The 11487-nt window shown below is 36.3% G+C and overlaps 1 protein-coding gene across 1 annotated transcript; it reads right to left on the bottom strand.

The window, feature by feature from the left end:
* Positions 1-7918: 7918 nt before the first annotated feature.
* On the bottom strand, positions 7919-10706 carry LOC132758195 (baculoviral IAP repeat-containing protein 7-like). The gene is made up of 3 exons (XM_060749750.1): positions 10333-10706; positions 9575-9690; positions 7919-7995 (listed from the first exon to the last, which is right to left on the bottom strand). Exons 1-3 carry the CDS (start codon positions 10704-10706, stop codon positions 7919-7921), a joined length of 567 nt encoding a protein of 188 aa, XP_060605733.1.
* Positions 10707-11487: the final 781 nt, after the last annotated feature.

The following is an 11487-nucleotide window of genomic DNA, read 5'->3' as shown; positions in this document are numbered from 1 at the left end:
TGAATTTCCCCTCATACGAATAATTTCAAAGTATTTGCTCATAATTATGAAAGGTACGACGGCTATTTCTTTAGATACCTTAACTAGACCAATCCATGACCGGACAAGATATTAACATGCTCCAAAAATTATTATCACTGACAATAGAGTCAATTTTACATATCAAATTGATGACAGTTCTGAATGTTACCCATCGAAATTGTCCGCCCTCCCTAAAGCTTGATGACTGAATTAAAGAAAGTTGTTTCCCACATTACTAATACTCGGAATCAAGAATTATGTGCCCTACCCAAATGCTCAGTGTTATGGTCGATGATTTTATGATGAAAAGAGAGAGCTAATTCGAGTGGGTGAGTAGAAAAGTACGACGTGTTGACTTTAAAAGAAATATTTAGATTATTGTAGGCATTACAAATTTTAAGAAAAGCGTTTTGAAATTTAGAGAGTGATTAATGCAGTCTAACGGGCAAAGATAGAAAGTGAACGAAAAAGAAAAAAAAAAACAACTGGATCGGACACGTGGAATCATATCGATTCGTGACATAGCTTCCGTTTGCATGAATGTCTTAGAACAAATTTTAGAAAAGAATGGAAAGTTAAAATTAAGGCAGTGTCATTTTGATACCTCAAAATTAATAGACGAAAGCTTTCATGTGTTGCCGATACCTAAATGAATCTTGAAAAACCATCACGTACAAAGTAACTGAGACAGAATTTGTAAGACACCCATAGCGAAATTACCCCTAGTTATATAATGCATCAATATGCGAAGGGTCATACAATGTTGAATGTGCATGTACAAAAACGTCAAAATTCAGCATGCTTAATAAGTAAATCTACGACACTACAATTACTATTTGAAACCGATATTACATTTGTTTCTTAGTTAAAACCAACGCCCCCCCACTCACTCACCAACATTAGAAATGATCTCAACAGAAGAAAGGTCTCAACTACGAATCGTTGGCATTTGGAACCTAAATTCAAAAACAACACAGAAAGACTTCAACACTAAAACTAAACAATTCGTAAAATCTAATATAATTACTAGGTTACATCCTGGAACGTTCTTTTAGTCCACCAAATGCACAGCAACTAATACAAAACAGCACAACAAATCAGTACGTGGATTTCACGCTTTATCCTGGTGAAAATTCAAATCCTACATCCTACCATATAACAAATTTTAAGATATCAAGAAGCTATTTTGTATAGTAAGTGTAAATATCACCACTAGCAGGTTATAACCATCCGCTCACGTATGCTCAAATACACATTGAATTTCTTCTAGTAGACCTTCCGGATACTGAGAAGTCAAAACTATGCGAAGTTCTGCAAAAGATGATGGACCTGGGCCCACTCCGAGATTCAAAGGCCGTCAATAGAATCAATTAAAAAAGATTTACCGAATTACCACTGGAGAATCCACCAATAACCAACAACCAGATCAGGGGACTGTTGCCACCAATGCTACAAACACATTTTTAAAAGTTTAACAAGATCAACGTTCTCCTGACTGAATACATCAAAGCAAACATGACAAATTAGTTCTCCTACTACAAGGAAGAGGAGTTTCATTGATGCGCGCAAACATCACGAGACCCGGCTTTAACTCTGCCGTAAATTATGTCTCAATGTCTTGGGGCAAGTTTCTAGAGACTCAAATGCGCCACAGATTCTTACAACTACGGCAACCATTCTTTACAGATTGTTTGCCATCCGACGAAAGAACCTCTGAATTCTCACATACTGACGATATATATGATCAATAGAATGCTATAACAAGCTCCAACCCGAAATAATTAAAACGAACAGATACATACACACTTTACTAACATGCCTGGCAAACTCAACTCTACATGCTGTGCTCGAAAGCCGAAACGTGTGTGTATTACGATACGACAGCGTCCATTTATGTGAGTCGCCTATGACAGTATATGCCATAGGGATTATTGTGAACCACGATGATGTGGAGAGACAATTGTAATTGGATCGGTGGTCCTAAAAATTTATGCTTAAAAACTAATAAAAAGACAACAACTTGTAAATAAGCGGTTTCATTAAATTATAAAAATAGCAACTTACTCAATGTGAAGTGTTAAAGAATAGTTAAGATGGATAAAGTAATAAAGTTATTTAACCCAACCTAGAAATTGTAAGGATAAAAGAAAAAGAAAATGATATAAAGAGAAGAAAGAAGTACCAGGATGTGAGCTTACCAAACCCGCCCCCCCAATAGAAGAATTAACCATTTGATAACTTCACCATAGATATTAATAAATAAATGTAAAAGATGTTCAATTGAATTAGCATTCTATTTTTGTCAAAGTATGTTGCAGTTTTTTCACTAGCGTTTAATTTTGTCACTACGTTTTCAGTTTTGTCACTAGCGTTTCTTTTTGACGTTATCATGTAAATTATCCATAGGGTGCGTTCAGTTTATGTCAAGCGTTTCAGTTTTTGTTCACAGCGTTTCATTTTCACTAGCGTTTCAGTATTTTGTCACTAGCGTTTCAGTTTTGTCACTAGCGTTTCTTTTTAGTTTTTTTTTTAATTTTGTCATTACGATTTCTGATTTTTTCAACATATGAGTTTTGAAAATGTATATAATTGAAATAAAGTATTGAAGACTATAATGTCTTTGTATTTATTTTCGATATTAAACGTAAAGAATATGTAAATCCTACAGACACTCACACACCAGGAAAGGAAACTTCTAACGCTTTCCACACTTCTAAGACGACGAAAGCAGAGTCAATAGTGCCGTTGCATTTATTTAGAGCCGAGTTCCCCAGGATAAATTGGTCTATTTTTGCAAATGATCTGTCTTACATTTATAATATCATTACCTCTATCATTCAACTATATACCTTCTTCAAAACGGCATCGAAAATGCTGGATAAGTTATTAAGTACCAGTATCGGATACGCTTACCCAGTCCAAAGCTAAGAAAATGAAGTCATCACCTACCGTTGAACATGCTCCAGTATATGTATAACGTGCGTCAAAGCAACAGAAAAACACCACATGGGCTTGTACAAATTTTTGCAAAACGTGAAAGGATATTGTATTTGCAGACCCGCCAACACACATCTATTATATTCTTATGTAATCGATCATTTATTTATGCGATGGAAAACTCATTCCAAATAGTGAACAAGGGCTTCCACAGTGAGAACTGGATCATTATTTACCAAGACAAGAGACATAAAAACTGATTATCGCTTTGACGATCTTATGCACGAAGTATGAAAAAACAAAGATATGAGCTTCTTTTCACACAAGAGATGTCATCACAGACGAAGTGTCGCATAAACTTACACGCCACAAACTTGTACTCCAGAGGGTAAACATCCAGAACAATTCCTTAAATACATGGTATTATGTGTTATGAAAATTAGGAGATGTCTTCTCAGGTGATCATTGGCGCAGTGTATCCCGGTAAAGTAAAGATTGTAAAAGCTATAAGACGCCCTAGCACAAACACGCTACTTTCTTGATAGACATGAGCCACTCATTGAGAAAATATCATACAACTCAACATCTTTTCCGAGGACACCCATAGTCTACAAATTAACTAAGAGCAGTACGAAACTATGTAAGTATAATTGTCAACTCATCAACAGCAACGCATTTTTTGATTTACTGGGGACACTACAGGACCCAAAGAAAGCATGTTAAGAACATCACGAAACAGCTGAAAATTGCTCAGCTCCAAATCGCCTTACAACATTTGCGATCCGATAAAATTGGCGTCAACTGTAAAACTTTTTAAACGACATAGACGTTTATAGTTTACTTGCTGGAAACAAAAAACATTGGATTTCAAAAGAAAAGAAGACTATTCCATGCAACCTTTGAGAACAAAATATATTTTGGTGAAAATTTGCCTCTAGCGTATTTGGAACCTGACTACACTAGAAAGTTTTTCTGTTCTCGAAAAAGTATAAGCGCATACTCAGCCTAGTATACAAGGTTTTGGAGAACTAAAAGCAGACAGACCTATCCACCTAAAGTGTCTTATTCGCCACCTGTGCAGTGAAAGAAAAAAAAGTGTAAAGAAAACCTCAAATGCTTTTAACAAATTGACAAAACTAGAACTGTATTATGAAAGAAACAACAAGACAATGTCTTCTCTTTTTATATTTATTGATACATACAAAAATAAAATACTATAAAACATTCCAGTGTTGTTTTATTTACAACTTATTTCTAACATATAATCATCCATCATGTCTATTTATACACATTAAAAGTTGACAATGTCTTTTATAGTCCTTCTCTTACATCTGTTTATGATAATCATACACATACAGTCCATCAGGCTATCTGAAATAGTGTCCTAAATAGCATCACACATCCAAAACTTTCGTCAATACAGCTTTCAAAGCCCACATGTAGTCACTTGACTATGTTCAGCGAATCAAAAAAACTCTACGGCCTTTCTTGGAAATAAAAACGCTAACCAATTTTCCTTCCAATTCTTCGTGTCTGATTGGCATATTACGAATTTCCTCTTTGTTACGTATTTGTCAGCGCATACCGACTGGGGGTATCCCAAGTAAACGTTACATTCTATTATTCATTTCACGTTAGACGCCGCTCTGCATATGAGTACTTTCGAGGTGCATAACATATCAGCTTGACACTCCAGAAAGCTCTGCAAACTTGGTTTCTAGCCACAATGACCCTTCTTTTTCTGTATAAAGCAATAGTAGGCAATTATTTAGGGCATATAAGCAATACCCTTTCTTATATCTGTTTGTAATGTTTAAATGGCTGCTGTTAAGAGCTAAGTTCTGTATACACTCAACATATGTCAGCGTATAATTAGGTTGCATCTGTTTACTATAAAGACTGCTCCATCCACATAGATCCTACGAAGCTGCAGTTGTAATGTTTAAGTGACGGATTTTTAGGTACAGTCCCAATAACGCTGACTCAGACAAGACCTTACAGATTAGTTTCTACTGGGCACTATCCTGAAAAATATTTGTCTGCGCTGTAACTAATTGACCGTAGCAATAGCGTCGTTTTTGATCTTGTGCGTAATGTAAGGTTATCGGCTGGAGTGTCTGAATAAGTTTTTCGTTCCATTAAGTACGAGCTCAGCCGCTGCAATACTAGTTAACAAAGCCGTCAACATTTTCACTCTATCTAAATCGGGGATTGACTGTCTGTTATAGCTAAATGACGTCGTCTGGATAGGATGGCATTCTATCACCTTTCTTTACCCCCAAGAACTCCGATAATAGTAGCTTTCGACTGATTATAAACAATACCAATGTTAATTCTTCCATTCTACAATTTTACCTATTAATAATGATATCTGAAACAATATCCCCAATTACTTTCCCTTTCCATCAATCGTACAACTCTCCTTATCCTTTATAGAAAGCTGGACTGTTCAGTGGGTAATTGGTATTTTCATTGGACGTAAATTCGTGCATGTCCTTGTATGTTAATTTGATTCCCTGTGTGAGAAAAGGTTTGTAAGAATACATCGATTACGGAATATGGTGTGTAATGGAAATGCATGGTATCACAAACTACTTTCGCCCGCGTTCTACTGCACTACCGTCCCGTGTGACTATTTTAACTTTAATGTTGAGCACGCTTCTTTTTAGATCCAAAGTACGCCGATGTATACCGGTATAATAAATTCGAGGCAGCATGGTATTTTACCTTGACTTACTGGACGAGTACTTTTATCATTCCTCGATACTGTAATGACTGTCTGCAGGAGTGTAACACAAAGACAGTTCTCCGTATGAAATCTTCCCATGTTTAGGAATTATTATTATAAATAATCTAATATCAAAATAATAGATAGAAGACGAAACACAGAACGCCGCGGCTTGATCTCACGCTATCTTGGGGCCCTTCTTACGCTTTTCTGCCCTCCTCAACCTCTTACATACTCTGACTTTTGCAATCTTCTAATTGCTTGTGCAAGGTGACCGTATTTACTGAAGAATATATGTTCAATTTCAAGCCCAATTTTACTGATCTGATTTCCAGCTACCACCACTGATACGAAATTATGATCGGCTTTAAATACCCGTCCCCTCAAGTCCTTAAAATGTTAGTACCATTTCTCAGGGTACGGTATATAGGGTACCCATATGGTGTTTGTGATCGTAAACTTCTTTATGTAGCCAATTACTTGAAATGTATACACATGTAGATCGTTGAATTAACTCAAACTAGTTTAATCTTCGTCTCTCAAATACAAATGTAAGATTAAATGATCACTCACCTTGTGGTATACTGCGTGGCATATTCCAAAAACTGAAGTTTTTCTTGTATATTGAACGACTTCATAAATTTCTACATACGGGCTTCCGTGTTTGCTTACGTAATTTGTCTGTATTAGGTTGCAGCATAAATACATCTTTTACTTTAGGTAAATCCAGTAGGTAATTTCTGTAATATTACGCAAATCAATGTCATCAATGGTCCGATTTGGAAACTAATATAAAGTCTTGCTGGTTATTGTCTTAAGTTGTCCTGAGATTCTATACTTAGATAGGTAAAGTTGACATGTTGTTTGCCTTCCACACATACCATATGACCTTCTTTACGCTTCTCTATTGTCCGTATTTGTCCAAATATGTCAAAAGAGATACATGTTTCTTAACAATACGGTAAAACGAATAATGACGTTAATACGATTTCCTTTCTATCAGCCGACACATTTTCACAATCTAGGATCGTAGCCAATTCGTCTTCTTTTCAAGTAATGAACATTCTTTCTCGGTGGATTAATCGTTCCATTACCAATTTTTGGCACTTGCGCCTATAGCATTCATTTGCACCCCCTTCTATTAGTTATTATCTTTCTGCAGCTACCATGACATCTTATTAACTGGAGAAAAAGTGAGTTTACGATACACTTTGAGACTGTTCATGTTAATTCTCTTGCGCTCACTCTTTCTCGTTGTTAGGCGTTCCAGTTCAATGAGTACAGGGGTAGACTACGTCATCTATTTGTGACAAGTTCATAATACCAGTGATTACCACTTTGCCGCTATGAAAACAACAAAAATGACTCCTTCTCTTTTAAAATTTAGAGAGGGAAATAATTCGGGTTTCATACACGACATGTCTTTCTTTCGCCACAACTGCAAATTTAACGCCGGGTATTAAGGTGTGACTAAGCGGATATTGTTACAATTTTGATCTCTTTCAGCCGTTACTGTAATCCAAGACGCTGTATATACGTCTTGCATTATGACGTAGTCTCTGACGTCCCTACTGTAATACTGGGTGCCTTTCCGTTGCAATTAATTTACACCATTGGAGAAAAACTAAACAATTTCCGCCAATGTTTTGTGTTGCAAAATCAATCCGGGAAATCTTTTTGGATCATAACGGGCGTTAGCATATACAATGGGCATAGAATCTCAAGCTCAATGAACAGCTTTAAGTTAGCGCTGCACACAACGTGGTAATTTATCATCATGTGAGTCTCGATCTCCTTATATTTCATTAATGACAAATTTCTGGGGTATATCCTTTTATATACAGAAATGATCACGTGACTTAAGATAGTTGTGTCAGATCCTTTCTGGACCAGTCTATCAATAATTTCTATAGCCAATGCACACCAACTACTATACTTCCTTCGTTGTTTCGCGTCCTTTTCTTTTAATATTTTCTTCAACGTGGTATCTGTATTGTCGTCCACACTACTGCCTGTAACCTTCCTTGTTCGTAAACGTGCCATCAATTTCTCTTCATGGCCCAGCTTAGTTAAACGATACATTGTCTCGTTTGAAACGCTTTTGATTTTGATATTTCCCCAGTCCACTTCTGAGATAGTACTCTCTGTCAACAGTTTCACGTGCGATACTCGACTGTTTGAACCCTACTTTGAACTGTAGTGGTCTAATCTGTTTTCGCCCATGCCTTTGTCCTAAGTGACAGTACTGCTGAATACTGCTTTCTCCTTCTGACTCCTTAGTAAGTTTATCGGTTTATCACCAAGACTTCCTAGTATAGAATTGAATAGAAGATACAATGAGTCCTAAGCACTTTCAACTAACGTTGGGTTCGTTTTATCATATATCTAAACATTGTATCTTTAGGTTTGTATACCTATCTCCGCCAAAGTCGTTTTGTATCCGTATCTTAAAGCGTTAAGAAATGATGAATTGTTCATGTGATGAAATATCTTATGACTTTTTTGCTTCTAAATTCCACTTGCCTCTGTCGTGTTCTCACCGTATTTGGTTTTCTAGGACCGGATTAAAATTCGCTCTAATGCATTAACAACATCGCCCCCTTTCTTGGTTTTGATAGGTTCACAATAGCCAAAGCGAGAAAAAATATCCTATTGCCACTAAAACGTATTTATAACCGTCATTTGTTTGGCCAAGTCAACCATATCCATCAAGTCCATATCCCATTGGCTGTCACTATCCCTTCTACAATCACACGTGATCGAGGAAACTTTCTTCTGGCTCCTCATAGTCAGGAATAAGCCTGCTGACTTTGAAGCCATTTTCGGGATTTTATGCCTCCCGATTTTAAAATTTTCCCTCAGACTTGATATATTGTTACAAATTTTTCTACACCTGAATAGCTTGCTGGGTTGGATGTGTCAAAATACAAAGAAGATCAAATATTGTTTCCAGTTAGACATGTTTATTGACAACAAATACAAATACACATTCTTACAAAATTATAACAAATGTATCCACAACATATTACAATACAGTGGAGTATAAAGTATGTGTTCTGGTGTCTTCTATACGAGGGTTGTTCAAAAAGTAATAGGACTGCAGTTCTACTGTTCACATTTTTTAATTTACGTGCACAATTTTACAAGATAATAATATCGGAACATATCCTCTATCTACAGTGAAAAAATCAATGAAATATGTTTAGAAATAACGAGTCTGTGAAAATTTCAAATGACAAGGGGTACGCGACCCGGCGCACGCTAACAGCACAATAGATGACGTTTATGACGTCGTAAAATAAAAACAAAATGTATCAAGCGTCATCCCTTCTGAAAGAATTCTCCCTAGTGTTCTAGGAGTCTAAATCATGTAACTCTGACCAGACCTCATATGTGGAGATGAAGCGAGAAAGAAAACGATCACATTCTTGTTCCACTCTCCGATAAAAAAAAGCCCGAAAGCCGGCCACTCTCCGCTTTTTCTCGTATTCTCGTATCTTATAGTAATCGATATAGATTAAACAGCCAAGAACTTATGATGCTAATAAAAAAGCGATTAATAGAATTATTTTACACATATCATCGTACATTCTTAAAACAATATGATTATGTAAGTAAAATAACAATAGTTATCAACTGAAAAGTATATTTTCCTACTAGGAACAGCATATCATTTTAAAAAGAAAACCGGGGAAAATATTAATAATTACCGTTAATCATTATTACATTAATATACTGATAACACATATATCTAGTTTAATGAAATAGAATTTTGTTTGAAACAAAACATTTGGGCAGATCTGAATGCAGAAATCAAACATGCCGGACAATTCGTGGACTGTTTACCGTCGATCATTTTGTAGCGCTTTTTCATTTGACGTCACTAACGTCCCGTCAATTTCCCGCTATCATTCTCATCCTTTCCTGTTTGTGATTTCGTATGTGCAGTTTTTGAATTGCTTGCGCAAGCTGGGAACGAGTATCCTGATAGCCGATTAATTGTACTGTGTTAATTTTATGTTTTCATATGTATCTAAAGGAGTATCGCCAATTTGTTGGCAAAGTTTAACGATCGCACACATTTTCAGTTTTTTAACGAACGTCAAATTTCTACATTTAACATTTCATAAACCACTGCTGTTCAAAACTTGATGATTTAGCCATTTCATGTCTGAATGACGTCAAGTTTGGGCATAATGTCACTTAAATGTAATAAATTGTGTTGGTGGAATAAATGGGGAAAAAAGAAAATAAATTAATATAATAAAATAGAAGTTCAAATAAGCTTCAATAACGTTTTATGTGCTGCGCCGGGTGCGTGTTACCATGGTTATTCAATAACACAGGGAACATGCGTAAAGCACAAGAATTCAGTATTTTTATGCTTAAATTGAAGAACACATTATTCGATCGCTGTACATATAAAAATATTCTAAATAGAATTGAATATGAAGATGCAAGACTCTTAGTCCTATTACTTTTTGAACAACCCTCGTATAACGTTCCAAAATGTCAAGTAAATGTTCTGTAGCTTCGCGATATTCTCGTCTCACTTGAAAGTGTCTCAGCCATATCCAAACCATACAGACAAGTGTTAACATATTCAATGCGTTTGATGGGTCGTGATAGCCTTATTATTGACAAACAAATTTGCTGCAGTTGTAGTTGAACTGAATCCTCCAAAGCCGCAAGGTGTTGGCCTAGTTGTTGATACAAACGCGCCAAATCCGCCTATTGGGGTCGGTTTTTGTTGAGGAGCGCCTACTATTCTTATATATTCGCAGTTTGGAGACCACTTGTAATGTTCTCTCAATGCACAGTCCGACCTTTCCCAAGCACTCAATTTCACGTGACATCGAAAACACTCACACACGTCAGCTTTGCCGCTGTAATACAGTCCCGCACTTGCTAACTGATATTTATCTGGTAACATTTGTTTCGGATAGGTTTCAAACGTCTTCAGTCTATTTTCGTAATATTCCATATTTTTGTTGAGGGGTGTGCAGTCAGTGACGTTCATTTTGTGTATGCCGAAGCTTTGTAAAGTATTCATTTATATACGCGCTGTTCGATTTCTGATTGGACGTTATTTTTAGAATAAGGTTATCGATCTATTTATAGTACTTTTGTTATTGCTATTTATAGTCTATTCTACCAGTTTCCACAATCATTGGGGTTGCATTCTGGGCATTGTAGAGCTCCAATCTGGTTCATGTGATCACTTTGTAAATAACAGGGCACCACTGCATCCAATTCAGGTAACACTCGTCCTATCTCTGCAACCAGTTCCTTTAAACAGGAATACTCTTTGGGTCTTAAACATATACCCTTTTTAGTTGGTACTATTTCCTGTTCTGGCTTCCAGTACTGTCTAATGTCTACACATACGCTGTTATCGGTGATGTTACAGTACACATTTCCTCCAACGTGGGTCCTATAGCTTTGCTTGTTTTGTAAAGCCCTGTCCGCATATTCTAACTGATCTACCAGGTTTTTCCATCGCATTAACGTTAAGCTGATGCCCTTTTTTGTTGGTTTGTCATCCTGCCATTCTCTAATATCGACTCTCAGCTCGCCTTTCCATTCATTAACTTGTACATATCTCTGATTACCGATACTGAACTTGCATCTGTAGCTAGTCATGTTTATTGGTCGAGTATCAGAACTCTAATGACCAGTGTTAGTATCGCACTGTCTTATATACAACAAAGGTCTCTCCTGATTGGTCACTTTCTTCTTGCATTTGATTGGTTGTCTAAAGAAACGTTTTTATTGGTAGTTATTTTTAGAATAGAACATCA

This window comes from Ruditapes philippinarum, unplaced genomic scaffold (assembly GCF_026571515.1).
Source record: "Ruditapes philippinarum isolate M1 unplaced genomic scaffold, ASM2657151v2 ctg7370_1_1_1_1, whole genome shotgun sequence".
NCBI classification, from domain to species: Eukaryota; Metazoa; Mollusca; class Bivalvia; order Venerida; family Veneridae; genus Ruditapes; species Ruditapes philippinarum.
The sequence above is the reverse complement of the archived record's forward strand: the minus strand, read 5'-3'. Positions and strand labels throughout refer to the sequence as shown.

What these genes read in the sequence shown, in the direction of transcription:
- LOC132758195 (XM_060749750.1), bottom strand. Translation starts at nt 10,706, where the DNA reads ATGAACGTCACTGACTGCACACCCCTCAACAAAAATATGGAATATTAC. An exon ending in ACTACAACTGCAGCAAATTT is followed by an intron (nt 9,691 to 10,332) that starts GTTTGTCAATAA and finishes AAATTAACACAG; the next exon opens with TACAATTAATCGGCTATCAG. An exon ending in TAGCGGGAAATTGACGGGAC is followed by an intron (nt 7,996 to 9,574) that starts GTTAGTGACGTC and finishes ATTCTATACTAG; the next exon opens with GAAGTCTTGGTGATAAACCG.